The 16,875-nt window shown below is 39.9% G+C and overlaps 1 protein-coding gene across 1 annotated transcript in view; it reads right to left on the reverse strand.

The window, feature by feature from the left end:
• Positions 1-6,848: 6,848 nt before the first annotated feature.
• LOC119852956 (protein eyes shut homolog) overlaps positions 6,849-16,875 on the reverse strand; it is a 231,230-nt gene continuing 221,203 nt past the window's right edge. Inside the window, exon 12 of the mRNA XM_043511472.1 lies at positions 6,849-8,330. Within this exon, the coding sequence (XP_043367407.1) occupies positions 8,255-8,330 (76 nt within the window). The 3' untranslated portion in view covers positions 6,849-8,254. The remainder of the gene's footprint in view (positions 8,331-16,875) is intronic.

Consider the following 16,875-nt stretch of genomic DNA (forward strand, 5'->3'; position numbering starts at 1 on the left):
AGTCTATAAATATACTAGAAATTATGAAAATAAATGGAAGATCATTTAAAAAACAAACCTTCTGGGTGCTTCTTGTACTTATTGATTGCAATGTTACCTGTTATAAAGACTATTAGGAACAATATCTTAATGTGTTCAATATTTTCTTTTCAATAGAGTCTTAAAAATAAAAAATAAAAAAAGTCCCAAACCATCATTTTAGAAAAAGAATACAAGTACCATAAACTTGAAAAGGCCACAACAGTGCATTTTTATTACAAAATGCTGCTTACCAGGGATTCAAAGTCTATTGAACAAATCCCTTGAGGGCACGCTTTATTAAAAAACAAAACAAAACAAAAGAAATAAAAAAACCCAAAAAACCAAGACTATGTCTGTGTTCGCCTTTTGAGCCTGTTTTATACTTACAGAGAAATAAGCTAAAAAGACATTTATACATATTATAATTTCCAGGGTTGTGACTTTCTGTGATGGGTTCATTGGGCCAATAAAAAAAATGAAAAATTCCAAGCCTTGCACTTATTCATTGAAGTGGAAAGTTATTAGTGTAATAAAGGTGTCACTCTGAAGCGCTGGTAACAGATTGGACTTTATTTCCTGCCCCAGAGACTTAACCTGGTCATGCTTTCAAAAGTCAATATTCAATTCATGTGAATGGATCAGTACCCAGAGACTGCACAGTTGAATGTTACATGACAGAAAAAGAGATTAGGAAGCCATGACTGAACTGGAAATTATACATACTGACATATATTGAATATACCCAAAAGAAGAATGAGATGTGCAGGTGAAGAAACAAAGCTTCTGGAAAAAATATGGACATAAAGAAAATTTAGGGAGAAAAACTTTCATTTGGTAGTAACTGTCCAAGCCTACTTAGCTGATTTTGAATATTAATAATCCAAATATGGAACATGGTAGAGAACATAACATATCGTCAGGACATCATATGATTAGGTGATTCTAATAATTTTTACATAATAGATAGATAGATAGATAGATAGATAGATAGATAGATAGATAGATAGATATTTCTAAAGCATTATTCAAGCATTTATTTTGACAATGGTTGGTGGCTTAATGTACACAACAAATCTTAACTGGGGGATCAGTCAAGATATGGACAAGTATCTCAGCTGTAGTTTTTAATTCTAGGATTTTCAAAAAGAAAAGGAGTACTTGATGCACCTTAGAGACTAACAAATTTATTTGAGCATAAGCTTTCGTGAGCTACAGCTCACTTCATCGGATGCATGAAGTGAGCTATAGCTCACGAAAGCTTATGCCCAAATAAATTTGTTAGTCTCTAAGGTGCATCAAGTACTCCTTTTTTTTTTTTTTTGCGGATACAGACTAAGACGGCTGCTACTCTGAACCCAGGATTTTCAAAGGAGCCCAAAGGACTTGCGTACACAAATATCTTTAAAGGATAATGGGAGTTGGTCTTCTAACTCCTGAAGGTACCTTTGAAAATCCAAAGCTGAGGAAATATCTTGCGAAACTGTTCAGAAAGAAAGGTAGAAGTTTTTCTTCTCCTCACATTCATACATAATATATAAGCCAGGGGTTCTCAAACTGGGGGTCAGGACCCTTCAGGGGGTCACAAAGTTATTAGTTGGGGGGTCACAAGCTGTCAGCCTCCACCCCAACCCCGCTTTGCGTCCAGCATTTATAATGCTGTTAAATATATTTAAAAGTGTTTTTAATTTATAAGGGGGGGGGGTCACATTCAGAGGCTTGCTATGTGAAAATGATCACCAGTAAAAAAGTTTGAGAACCACTGATATAAGCAGACTTTTGCACAAGCCGATCAGTGATTCAGATCCACCTTTAATGAAGTTTACAAACCTTCAGAGTTAACTGAGTTTTTTAGGGCCTGAGGAAATTTTTCAAGTTTATACAGGCAGGAAAGGGGAGTTAAAGCAGGAAAATGAGATATTTGACAAAAAAGTGCCACAACTATACGTCATATAAACAGAAGGTAAAGAGCAACAGTAAATACTTATAACACAAATTAACATCAGTATTTTACAATGTGCAACAAGATGTCTAACAAGGTATACAAATGTTAGAACCACAAGATGAAGCAGATTTCCCTGTAATAGTTCTCTTACAAACTACAATTCATCAAGCCACTCTGTGATAACCAACATTTTCAAAAATAGCTTTCTCTTCACAACTTGATATTTCAGTTAAAAACTAAAACTAACTAACTAAATAATAATAAAAAAAAATCAATTGGTATCCAAGAGTCAGTTATGTCTTCATCTGTCTTTGTTACCTCCTAGACAGACAAGTTGGGTGAGGAAATACCTTTTAATGGACCAGCTTCTGTTAGTGACAGAGACAAGTTTTGAGCTTACACAGAGTTCATCTTCAGGTCAGCTATGTGTAAGATAGAAAGCTTGTTTCTTTCACCAAAAAGATGTTGACCAATAAAAGATATCACCATATCCACCCTTATCTCTTTAATTTCCTGGGACCAACATGGTTACATCAAAATTTGGGAAAGATTAAGAATGAGCTCTCAAAACTGGATACTCTCATAAAGAACCAACCTTCCACACAAACTTTCTCGTGGCTGGACTTTACAAAAACTAGACAAGCCATTTACAAAACACACTTTGATTCTCTACAAAAGAAAAAGGACACTAAGCTATCTAAACTACTACATGCCACAAGGGACCACAACAGTGGTTCCCGTAACCCACCCAGCAATACTGTTAATCTATCCAACTATACGCTTAGCCCAGCAGAAGAATCTGTCCTATCTCGGGGCCTCTCCTTTTGCCCCTCCACCCCCACGAACATGATACAGTTGTGTGGTGACCTAGAATCCTATTTTTGACATCTCCGACTCAAGGAATATTTCCAACACACCTGTGACCAACATATTAACCCACAGAGACCTTCCTACCAACACTACAAAAAGAAGGATTCTGTGTGGACTCCTCCTGAAGGTCGAAACAGCAGCCTGGACTTCTACATAGAGTGCTTCCGCCGACGTGCACGAGCTGAAATTGTGGAAAAGCAGCATCGCTTGACCCATAACCTCAGCCATGCAGAACACAATGCCATCCATAGCCTCAGAAACAACTCTGACATAATTAAAAAGGCTGACAAAGGAGGTGCTGTCATCATCATGAATAGGTCGTAGTATGAACAAGAGGCTACTAGGCAGCTCTGCAACACCACATTCTACAAGCAATTACCCTCTGATCCCACTGAGAGTTACCAAAAGAAACTACAGCATTTGCTCAAGAAACTCCCTGAAAAAGCACAAAAACAAATCCACACAGACACACCCCTAGAACCCCGACCTGGGGTATTCTATCTGCTATCCAAGATCCATAAACCTGGAAATCCTGGACGCCCCATCATCTCAGGCATTGGCACCCTGACAGCAGGATTGTCTGGCTGTGTAGACTCCCTCCTCAGGCCCTTCGTTACCAGCACTCACAGCTATCTTCGAGACACCACTGACTTCCTGAGGAAACTACAATCCATTGGTAATCTTCCTAAAAACACCATCCTAGCTGCTATGGATATAGAAGCCCTCTACACCAACATTCCACACAAAGATGGACTACAAGCCGTCAGGAACAGTATCCCTGATAATGTCACGGCTAACCTGGTGGCTGAACTTTGTGACTTTGTCCTCACAAATAACTATTTCACATTTGGGGACAATGTATACCTTCAAATCAGCGGCACTGCCATGGGTACCCGCATAGCCCCACAGTATGCCAACATTTTTATGGCTGACTTACAACAACGCTTCCTCAGCTCTCTTCCCCTAATGCCCCTACTCTACTTGCACTACATTGATGACATCTTCATCATCTGGACCCATGGAAAAGAAGCCCTTCAGGAATGCCACCATGATTTCAACAATTTCCATCCCACCATCAACCTCAGCCTGGACCAGTCCACACAAGAGATCCACTTCCTGGACACTATGGTGCTAATAAGCAATGGTCACATAAACATCACCCTATATCAGAAACCTACTGACAGCTATTCCTACCTACATGCCTCTAGCTTTTATCCAGATCATACCACTCGATCCATTGTCTACAGCCAAGTTCTACGATATAACTTCATTTGCTCCAACCCCTCAACAAAGACAAACACCTACAAGATCTCTATCATGCATTCCTACAACTACAATACTCACCTGCTGAAGTGAAGAAACAGATTGACAGAGCCAGAAGAGTACCCAGAAGTCACCTACTACAGGACAGGCCCAACAAAGAAAATAACAGAACGCCACTAGCCATCACCTTCAGCCCCCAACTAAAACCTCTCCAACGCATCATCAAGGATCTACAACCTATCCTGAAGGACGACCCATCACTCTCACAGATCTTGGGAGACAGGCCAGTCCTGGCTTACAGACAGCCCCCCAACCTGAAGCAAGTACTCACCAGCAACCACACACCACACAACAGAACCACTAACCCAGGAACCTATCCTTGCAACAAAGCCCATTGCCAATTCTGTCCACATATCTATTCAGGGGACACCATCATAGGGCCTATTCACATCAGCCATATTATCAGAGACTCGTTCACCTGCGCATCTACCAATGTGATATATGCCATCATGTGCCAGCAATGCCCCTTTGCCATGTACATTGGTCAAACTGGACAGTCTCTACCTAAAAGAATGAATGGACACAAATCAGACGTCAAGAATTATAACATTCAAAAACCAGTTGGAGAACACTTCTATCTCTCTGGTCACTCGATTACAGACCTAAGAGTGGCTATCCTTCAACAAAAAAGCTTCAAAAACAGACTCCAATGAGAGACTGCTGAATTGGAATTAATTTGCAAACTGGATACAATTAATTTAGGCTTGAATAGAGACTGGGAATGTATGAGTCATTACACAAAGTAAAACTATTTCCCCATGTTATTTCTCCCCCCCACCCCACCCCACCCCCCACTGTTCCTCAGATATTCTTGTTAACTGCTGGAATTAGCCTACCTTGCTTGTCACCATGAAAGGTTTTCCTCCTTTCCCCCCCCCCCCACTGCTGGTGATGGCTTATCTTAAGTGATCACTTTCCCTACAGTGTGTATGATAAACCCATTGTTTCATGTTCTCTGTGTGTGTATATCAATCTCCCCTCTGTATTTTCCACCAAATGCATCCGATGAAGTGAGCTGTAGCTCACGAAAGCTTATGCTCTCATAAATTTGTTAGTCTCTAAGGTTCCACAAGTACTCCTTTTCTTTTTGCGAATACAGATTAACACGGCTGCTACTCTGAATACTGTAATACAATCATACTTTCTACTCAGGCTGTGTTACTCAATTATTTCAATAAGCACACCTATGAAGATTTTATGACTGCCCCTTTGGATATGGAAGGAGCAAACCTAATGGACATACATGAAAATACAAAAAGAGTCTCCACAGGGCTCTTGTTGAGATATGTGCATTTTACGTGTGGTCCTTCAGTTTGATGGATTTCTTCAAACACCTGAAATGGTATTAAGAATAATAAAATATTAGGGTTGGAAGAGACCTCAGGACCATCTAGTCCAATCCCCTGCTCAAAGTAAGACCAACACCAAGTAAATCATCCCAGCCAGGGCTTTGTCAAGCAAGACCTTAAAAACCTCTAAGGAAGGAGGTTCCACCACCTCCCTAGGTAACGCATTCCAGTGTTTCACCATCCTCCTAGTGAAATAGTGTTTCCTAATATTCAGCCTATACCTCCCCCACTACAATTTGAGACCATTGCTTCTTGTTCTGTCATCTGCCACCACTGAGAACAGCCTGGCTCCATCATCTTTGGAACTCCCCTTCAGGTAGTTGAAGGCTGCTATCAAATCCCCCCTCACTCTTCTCTTCCGCAGACTAAAGAAGCCCAGTTCCCTCAGCCTCTCCTTGTAAGTCATGTGCCCCAGCCCCCTAATAATTTATGTTGCCGTCCACTGGACTCTCTCCAATTTATTCACATTCCTTCTGCAGCGGGGGGACCAAAACTGGACTCATTATTCCAGGCGTGGCCTTACCAGTGCTGAATAGAGGGGAATAATCACTTCCCTCGATCTGCTAGCAATGCTCCTACTAATACAGCCGAATATGCTGTTGATCTTCTTGGCAACAAGGGCACACTGCTGACTCATATCCAGCTTCTTGTCCACTATAATCCTCAGGTCCTTTTCTGCAGAACTGCTGCTTAGCCAGTCAGTCACCAGCCTGTAGCAGTGCATGGTATTCTTCCTTCCTAAATGCAGGACTCTGCACTTGTCCTTGTTGAACTTCATCAGATTTCTTTTGGCCCAATCCTCCAATTTATCTAGGTCACTGTGGATCCTATCCTTATCCTCCAGCATATCTAGCTCTCCCCCCATTTTAGTGTCAACTGAGAACTTGCTGAGGGTGCAATTAATTTCATCATCCAGATCATTAATAAAGATGTTGAGCAAAACTGGCCCCAGGACCAACCCCTGGGGCACTCCGCTTGATACCAGGTGCCAGCTAGACATCAAACCATTGATCACTACCTGTTCAGCCCAACAATCTAGCCAGCTTTCTATCCACCTTATAGTGGAAGAAAATATGATAATTTCAGATTTTGTACTTGCCTGTTTCCATACTCATGGGGGGGAAAGCATTGTTTTACAGAGATCTCTAGTAGTTCATTATTTGGAATAGCAGTCTAGGTCAACTTTTCTATAATAGTTTTATTGATCTAACAAAACAGAACAATTTATACCTAAGCTGAAAACAAGACTATAAACTAAAATTCAATTAACTATTAGGGAAGATGATTATGTTGATTTTTAATCATGTGCATTGATTTCACATTTAGATATTCCAGAGAAAAAATTTCTGGAGTACAGTAATATATGCAACTCCTATGTGGATATTTTTCAAAAGCATAGTCATGCTCTTCTTTTCTTTTTTCTTCCAGTTTTCCAGTTTTAGACTTTAATTGGAAAATCAAAAGTCCAATACTGGTACAATATACCTCACAAAAAACGCTTTTTTTCTTTATCACTTTTTATAAAAAGCTTTTTTTCCACATCAGTATAAAGACAACCCTTCCTTATGCTAATAGTCTTGTGGAATTCTATTCTATATAGTTTTTTATTCTGCCTTCATCACCTTTGTATCTGAATGTCTTCTGCATAAGTCAATTATGAGAGTAAAATCTTGTCATGTGGGTTAATTTTCTCTCTCATTCTCTACCCATGGAGGAAATTTGTTCTTTAGTATAATGTTTCATATTGGTACTATTTTTCTTTAAATATGTGCATACTACTATGTGTTTATGTTAAAGAAGGCAAGGACAAAAAAGTACACCTTGCACTTGAAAAAGAAGTTGAAAAGGCTTGTGATAGTCTTTAAATATTGTAGGAGTTCATTCCAAAGTTTCAGACAATCCATGGAGTAGAGTTGTCCATCAGAGATTTCATTTTAGGGTTTTATATGGTCTTTTAAATATCCTGGGTGCAGACCATTGGATGCCTGCAATATAAAAACCACAGACCTTGAACTTGATTCTGTGGAAAGCCTATGTACAAAGTGGAGGACAGGTTTGATGTGATCACTGTAGCCCATAGTGCTAATAAGATTCCTAAGGACTGAGGGTTTCAAGCCCAAATATTGCATTTCCTCAGGGTATTATAGCCCAGTCAGAATGTGAGAAAGGCATCTGTTGCCGAGGACAGGTTGGGACAAAGACTGCTAGGCAACTGGAGATGGTCAAGAGCATTGCTCCAGATATGTCACGAGAGAGCTTAATGTCAGCATGGATTTCAGGAGCACTCCTAAACTATGGACTAAATTGACATACCGTGGATATGCAGCTTAAATCAAACCAACAGATGACATTGTGGTTCCAAACTCCTTAATTCATTTTTCTCTTCCCACCAGCAACATCTTCCTCTTGCTTAGGTTGAGCTTCAATCAAGAATTCTTCATCTGTGAGCTGATCTTATCCAAGGACCGAGACATCTTGAAGATAATAGTGTAGTCGTACATGGCAAAGGATAAGTATAGCTGGATGTTATCTGCATACTACTGGAACATGACCATCAGTTCTCTCAGAGGTTTCATGTAAATGTGGAATAGGACCAGAAATAGAACTGATATTTGTGGAACTATTCAGGTGAGAGGTTTGTTGGTGGAGGGACATATCCAAAGAGTAATGGCAAACTTCTCCTCCGCCACCAGACTGCTCACCTTAGACTTTTCCCTGTAGTCCTCCCTGAAGACATCTATCACCAATCTCAAGTGGAACTGCAGTATCTCACAGTCAGCAGCATTAAATGTTGCAGAGAAGTCCAGAGAATAGATGTCTGTCCTCTATCAACAGAAAGAGATCATCCATCATTGCCACTAAATCTGTTTCTGTCCAATATCCTGGCTTGAAAACAGATTGCAATGTTATACAATGGGACTACATGAAAAGTAAAGCAATAGTGTGAAGTAAGGGTAACAGAATCTGGCCCTAAGGAGAAGTGGTATATGGTATAATGGTCTCTATCTGTCCACCCTATTTTAAGTTTATGGGTGCTAGGAATTGTTAGAAATATCAATAATAATGTGAAGATTTTGTTTATTACTGTTGTAAATGTTTCATTATTTTCTTTCATCTGACTGAGCAATAACTTCTTTGTCAGTAATTTAAGCAAAACAGGCTAAATTTTGCTATAAATTAACTGAGATATCAGACTTCACTGTCATTCAGATTAACACAGTTCATTTGATATATGTAGAATAGCTAAAAGTTGCTTGGTTAAAGATGCATGCAACTTCTGAAATTGATTAAGTCTGTGCTGTTTTAAAAGTGTAACATCTACATTTTTATTAATGACCTTTTGTGAAAGGAAAAACAATATGTATTTTACAGTGAAGAGAACGGTGATCTACATCCTGTCCCTTTATGTGGAACTTCTAATTACCCATTCTCCATGGTTCAATAGGATATACTGTTAGTAGAAATTCCCATAATCCTATTCTAAATTTTGCTTCTTTGTGCATATCTTGGGCATTGTCCAAGCATGAAACATCTAATCTGTGGCAAATAATGATGGATGGTTTTCCATTCATTTCTAATGAGCCATTTTTAAAGTGCCTGTTCTGTTTTTGTTTTTTATTCTTTTTTCCCCTCTCTCTTTTTTTTTTTTTGGATGGGGGAGTTGTTTGTTTAAACTTCATATTTTACTAGGATTTTCTGGAAAAAGTCAATGTTCTTTAAGAAAAAAACTGTTAAATGAAGGGCAAAAGAACAAACAAAATTGATTCTATGATGATTCATCTGCAACAGACATGTATTATAAAAGGATTTGGATTAGAAATAAATAGGTCACAAAGTCTCTCTCACATACTTTTTCTACCATCCTCTCTTTTTTCATCCACCTTATTTCTCTGTCTATTCTAGTTTCAAATTTCAACCCATAGGAGGTCTAACTGAGAACAACAGGTCCAAATACTACCCAGAACTGCAACTGTGAAGAAGGGGCCGGGGGGGGGGAGGAAGGACAGTACTTGAATTTGATTTCATCACAATTCAGATGCAATGTCATCACGAAATGCCCACTGAAATTCTAGCAGATAGGAAATATAGCTGATTACTTGTTTCAAATTGTTGTTCTTACTTCTAGATGCACATGTCAAAACAGGGAAGTGGTGACAATGAAAAGGGCGTGTCCAACCAAAGAAATCCTATCCGTGTGTCATCACTGACATAGAAGAGATGAACTTTTTCCTCTGTCTCTTCTCTTCATTCACTCCCATAACCTACCACCTCATCATCAACTTCCAGCTATTCTGCTCCCTTGCACATCTTCATTTGCTCTCTTTCTTCTGATACCTTTCCTTCTAACCTGCCTCTTGAAACATGCCATCATATCTCCAACCTTGGGGAAAAAAACCTTTGTTGACCTAATCTGCTTCTCCAAACACCAACCCCAGACTCCCTTCATTCAATCACCTCAGTTTCTTGAGTAAGTAGTAAGGTAGTTGAGTCTAAGCTCTCATTTTCCTTTCTTATATTTTTCTCTGACCTACTCCAGTCCAGATTTTGTCCAGCAAGAGTCAACAACTCTTCTTTCCAACGTAAATCTATTTTATTCCCATTCTTTTAAATTTTTCCTCTGGCTTTCATACAGCATATTCCGTCTTCTCCTCCCTGAGTTTCAATGACTCTGGATCTTTCCTATTCTTTTACATCTCAGACCGCTCAGTGCTTCTTTTTGATGATTAGCTTTTTGACCCTTTGACCTTCTGTCTTTGTCCCAAAGTCCTCTCCTTTTCTCAGACTAAGATCTCTCTAGCTTGTGTCACCAGTTACAACTACTGCTTCAATGCTGATGGCTGACAGATCTCTCCTTTCACCCCAGCCTCCCAACCACTTTCCATTCACAGATCTTTGCTTGTCTCCATCATTCCCACCTATATATTGCAACATGACCTTGAAATCACTGGGTCAGATGCTCGGCCCAGAGAAAGTAAGAGACACAAAGGGGGCATAAAACAAGTATAAAAAGGTATCTGGGGATTCATGTATAGTAGCAAAGCTTCAACTCACTCAATCAACTCCTCTCCATGTAGGGAGCAGAATGGGATTAGGGTTACATTGTTATATGTTTCAGCAATCCTGGTTTGGAAGAACAGTGTCTAATGGATTGTTCCAGAGCATGTAAATTAGAGCAGACTGGGATTATTCTAGCATGCTTATGAAGATGCTCTCCCCTATCCAAGCTCTTAGGATCAGGAGAGATGAAAGAAGAGTTCATAAATAATTATACTTCCTGTCCCCAACTCAGTTTTGCCAAAATAAATTAAGATAATTATATTTATAATTATATTTAAGATTATACTTATCTTCCCATGGTGGCTGGGAATAATTTTTGAGGGAAGATTATACATTCACTTAGATACACCTCAAACCAAAAAGAAAAGGAGTATTTGTGGCACCTTAGAGACTAACAACTTTATTTGAGCATAAGCTTTCATGAGCTGTCTGAAAGCTTATGCTCAAATAAATTTGTTAGTCTCTAAGGTGCCACAAGTACTCCTTTTCTTTTTGTGCATACAGACTAACACGGCTGCTACTCTGGAACCTCAAATCAAGTTGCTCTCAGAAATTATCCCTATCAACCTGTATGTTGGCCATGTAAAAGAACACTTTTCCAATGTCAATAAGGTACCTTGACTTGCAAAAATGTCCATACCATGTCTTGTTTGTTTAATTGTTGTGTTTTACTAAATAACTATGTTGGTGTAAAGACGTCACAGTGCTTTCAGACAACTGTTGAATGAATGACAAAATGTGCTCTAGAATCATCAAAATGTTAGTGAATGTTTAGTACACATCATTGAGATGGGAAGGGGAGATGCACTTCGCCTAGAGGAGCTGGTGGTACATACTGAAATATGACAGTAGCAGGGCATATATTTCCAGTGGTATGCAAGAGGATATGAAGTACTGCAAAATAAAAACAAAACAATGCTTCTTGTAGCCATGGTCTACACTGGGGGAGGGGGGAATCGATCTAAGTTATGCAACTTCAGCTACGTGAATAATACAGCTGAAGTCGACGTACTTAGATCGACTTACCGTGGTGTCTTCTTTGTGGTGCATTGACTGCTGCCACTCTCCCATCGACTCTGCCTGTCCCTCTCATGGTGCTGGAGTACAAGAGTCAACAGGAGAGCACTTGGGGATCGATTTATTGTGTCTAGACTACATGAGCTAAATCGATCCCCACTGGATCGATCGCTGCCCGCCAATCTGGCGGATAGTGAAGACATACCCTTAGTGTAACTTTCAAAATCTCCTTCCCAACCACATAAGTGTTTTGAAGACAGACCAAGAAAAAAACTTGCACAGGACTGTGTACTAATATAAAAACAGGCAAACTTCATTAAATAAGCAGCAAATCAAAAGTAAAGACCAGTCAGAGGCACAACAGCCAAATCATAAAACGGTCCCGGTGACAGCGCTGCAGCAGCCAGAGGAAGAGTTGGTCAAGGAGCACAAAAGAAGTGCCAGCAAAAAAGCCAGATGCTGTTGGCAAAAAGTGTTTCAGAGTTTGATAGCTGGGACCAGTAAGTGCCCTGTAGATCCCTTTCTATGGCTAAAGCTGTGGACTGCTTTTGGGGAAGACAAAATGAGTAGAAGAAAGGCAAAAGTATAAAGCAATGCCAGTAGCAACAGAAGGCACTCTGAATTCAGCATTCAAATTACATCCATACCCCAATTTATTTTTAAATACCATGATGCTATAAAAATCCAGTTGTTTGAAAATAAGCATATTTTAGGCATACAACTTATGACCATAAATAGGTACTCTGAGCCTAAGAGAAATTTATGGTGAATCTTGATATAACATCCACCCACACCCAAGTCATATATATATATATATATAAAAATAAGGAGGCAGCTAACTGAACAGTTCTTCCAGAAGAGGAGGAAAACCATTATTTGCCAACTTGTTGTGAAAACATTACAATTAAGGCCATAACAACAAGACAGGACAAGAAGGTCTTACAGATTTTGTGAACTCTTATTTACTATCTCATCAGAAGAGATACTTCTTTCAATTTTCATAGTAGCAGCTGTGTTAGTCTGTATTCTCAAAAAGAAAAGGAGTACTTGTGGCACCTTAGAGACTAACAAATTTATTAGAGCATAAGCTTTCGTGAGCTACAGCTCACTTCATCGGATGCATTTGGTGGAAAATAGAGGGGAGATTGATATACACAATATCAATTGTGGGGGGAGGAAGAAAACCTTTCATGGTGACAAGCAAGGTAGGCTAATTCCAGCAGTTAACAAGACTATCTGAGGAACAGTGGGGGTTGGGGGGGGGAGAAATAACATGGGGAAATAGTTTTACTTTGTGTAATGACTCATCCATTCCCAGTCTCTATTCAAGCCTAAGTTAATTGTATCCAGTTTGCAAATTAATTCCAATTCAGCAATCTCTCATTGGAGTCTGTTTCTGAAGCTTTTTTGTTGAAGGATAGCCACTCTCAGGTCTGTAATCGAGTGACCAGAGAGAGACCAGAGAACACTTCAATCTCTCTGGTCACTCTCCTTACAGTGTGTATGATAAACCCATTGTTTCATGTTCTCTGTGTGTGTATATAAATCTCCCCTCTGTTTTTTCCACCAAATGCATCTGATGAAGTGAGCTGTAGCTCATGAAAGCTTATGCTCTAATAAATTTGTTAGTCGCTAAGGTGCCACAAGTACTCCTTTTCTTCTTTCAATTTGAAATCATTGTCCATAAGTCTCAGGTTTGCAAAAAAACTAAAGGAGTTCAATATGGGAAAGGCAGAAAACTTTATTTGACAGAGCTGTGATTGAAATGATGATATGTTCACACTTTGAGAGGGAAAGTTCCTCCTATGTGGGTTTCAGGCACGTTTAGATTAATTAATAATTTCTCTCTCATGGTCCTGGTGACTCAATTAATGATTTTATTGAACGTAGTTGTGTTTGATGTCTTACACTTTGTTGGATCAGGCTGATATCTTTAAATAGCGTTGTAAGAGTGCCAATATATAATAAGGTTTTAAGTTATTCATGGTGCAACCTAGCAGTTGTAATAGTTGTAGTAATTATGTGTAGGGCGGAAGAAAAATGAAATTTTGAATATAATTGTATGTATAAGTGCCATGCATTTTAAGTTTCTCAACATTGATTAGAATTGAGAATGAAAAGTAGTAGTAATAATGCTATTTTATTTGGTTGATTATATTTGTAATCCTAAGAATAAAGGGCATGATTCAACAAGGTACCTAAGCATGAGTGTACCTTTAACCACAAAATGTCCAACTGAAGTAATGCACGTGCTTAAGCAATATGCTGAATCAAGGCATTAAGAACTTGTAGGCAATTATTCCACCATTTTCTCCAAGGAAGTTTACAGATTTGGGGCCTAATTAGAAAGAAAACAGAGCCCAACAATTCTAATATTTTGCTAGGAAAACAACTATAGATCCTTAAATAAAATTTGTAAGGCTGTCAGCCATGTTTAAGAAAATTATATTAATAAATAACACTTAGCATGTATATAGCAAAACAGATTTAGTTTAGGCAGTATGCCTTTAGCAGATCTAAGGTAAAATTTTCTGAGAACCTATGAAACCTAAGACCCAATTTGAAAGGCGACTTAGGCACGTAGGTACCTAAATCACCTTGTTCTTTTGTGGAAGGACGTGATTGATAGAAAAATCAGCCAAGGTTGTGAAGAATGACTGGTGAGAGAAACCATCTGGACCAAAGCTTGTATCTTGGTAGATTAAGTTTTAGACTTCTAGAAACACATTTTTTTTTACTCTTAACGCTTTCTATCTTCATTTCTTATACTTGAAGACTTGTATATTTTGTTATTAAAATTTATTTAACTTTTACCATAAATCAAGTCAGCTCTGTGTTTTATAACAAGGGTATATTTACCTCAAATTAAGTTAATAAACTGTGATGTGTTTGTGTGTTTTTGAGGAACAAATCAACCATATTATTTCTCTGCACTGCCCAGGAGAGAGATGGGTATTGCAGAGCACATGGTTTTGGGAAAATTCAGGACTAGGAGTGTGTTGGGGTCACCCTGCAAATAGCAAGGCTGGTGGAAGCCAGAATGGGGCTGTAGACAGACTGTTGCAGTCTGAGCTGCTGACCCAGGGATGTCCAGCACAAAGACACTCATGTTGTGACCTGCATGCTGGCAGGTGGGTTGTGAGAGTCCCAGACTGGAAGCTACAACAGCAAAGCATCATGAGGCACCCCAGGTTACAGGACAGGCAATGACAGAACTCCTGACTGGCCTGAATTGCACCCCAGAATGTGACAACTTTTTCACTTTATTTTTCCCTATTAAAAAGTTTTTTTTGTGGCCAGATGAAGCCAAAGGCATTTATTAGGATATGATGTTATTTGGGTAGAATACTGTGAAGTATTTCAGAAAAGATGGTACAGTTAGAATCAGTGACAAATAGTATTTGCAATTTTCAAGGATCCATCTGGCTGTAAAAGCCTGGAAGCATAATTTAGAGTTTATGATCTACTGAAGATTAGAATGAAGGACTTAGTAGAAAGTAGAAACAACAAATAAATTTCAGGCTTTTTGAAATTATCCTTTGTCATATACTGAAATTGGGGTGGGATGAAGTAAAAAAAAAATAACATTTTCCTTGGTCCATAAACTGAACAGCTTTTTTTGTAAAGGAAATTAAAAATAACCAGAGGATTCAAGTTTATTAATGTAGTAAACTTCCTTATTTTAAAATGCTCAACTATTAATATGTATTTTATAAAAGTGCATGTGCTCGGGGAATGTAATCAAGTAGCTGATGAACTTTTGCAGCGTCAGCAGCAATGACATGTGCGACAAAGCTCTGTCCTTGCCTCCATGGGCCCGCATTTCCTGGTGGATTTTGCTAGCCTCAGAGGCTCACTGTGACCCTCCACGTAACCCTTCTTTCTCTAGAGACAAGGGTCACAGTCTACTGAGACATTTTCATCATAAGCAGCGAGGGAGGTAAGGAGAAGTTATCCTTCCTTGCACAGTCTCTGTTGTCTCCCAGTCTTAGTGATTAAACAGGGGGCAAAGTGTTGGGGGGACCCCGGGCCCATTCTCTACTCTGGGCTCCAGCCCAGTGACCCTAATAGTATCAGCTATGGTAGCTGACCTTATAGAAACATGTACAATTCCCTGGGCTACTTCCCCCACAGCAGCCCTCACTTCCTCAAGCTCCACTTCACCCTTACCTCAGGGCCTCCTTCCTTGTGCCTGATACGGTGTGTACTACTCAGCCCCTCCAACAGCACAACTTCTTCCCACAGCTCCTGACATGCACACCCACCTCACTGACTGGGAGGTTTTTAACTAGTTTCAGCCAGCCCCTGATTGGCTTCAGGTGTCCCAATCAACCTAGCCTTCTCCCTGTCTTCTGGAAAGTTCTTAATTGATCCCAGGTGTCTTAATTGACCTGGAGCAGCTTCCATTTCACTTATCCTGGTACCAGGGATTTGTTTAGCCTGGAGCTAATATATCTATCTCCCATATTCTTCCATAGCCATCTGGCCTTGCCCAGTCACATGTCCCTCCCCCCCCCACGCTCAACACCATAGAATTGGGCAACTTTGGACGCCAGGCAGTATGCTCGTGACAGACCATCAGCATTGCCATGGTGGCATCCAGCCCTGTGCCGCATGCGGAACTGGAATTGTTGGAGGGATAAGAACCACCTGGTGACCCTTGCATTCTTTTCCTTATTCCACTGCATCCACTGGAGGGGTGCATGGTCCATCACAAGAGTAAATCACCGGCCTAAGAGGTAATAACACAGTGTCTCCATAGCCCATTTGACAGCAAGGCATTCTCTCTCGACTACTGCGTATTTCTGTTCTCTTGGGAGAAACTTTCTGCTTAGGTAGAGGATCGGATGTTCCTCTTCTCCTACCATTTGCGACAGAACTGCTCCCAACCCCATCTTGGAAGCGTCTATTTGTAAAATAAATTCCCTATTAAAGTCTGGGGCTATGAGTATGAGGTCATTACAGAGTGCCGTCTGAAGGTCTGTAAATGCCCCCTCTGCTGTGTCGGTCCACTTTACCACGTCTGGACCTCGGGCCTTCACCAGGTCCGTTAGGGGACTTGCCTTAGTGGCAAAGTGGGGAATAAACCATCGGTAGTAGCCTACCACGTCTAGGAACGCACGGACCTGCTTCTTTCGGGTCAGCCGGGGCCAGTTTTGAATTGCTTCTAGCTTATTCATTTGAAGCTTCACTATGCCCCTTCCCACAATATATCCCAGGTACCTAGCCTCTGCTAGCCCTATGATGCATTTAGCAGGATTAGCAGTGAGGCCAGCCCGCCTTAAGGTGCGCAAT

The sequence above is a fragment of the Dermochelys coriacea genome, chromosome 3 (assembly GCF_009764565.3).
Source record: "Dermochelys coriacea isolate rDerCor1 chromosome 3, rDerCor1.pri.v4, whole genome shotgun sequence".
Classification (NCBI taxonomy): Eukaryota; Metazoa; Chordata; order Testudines; family Dermochelyidae; genus Dermochelys; species Dermochelys coriacea.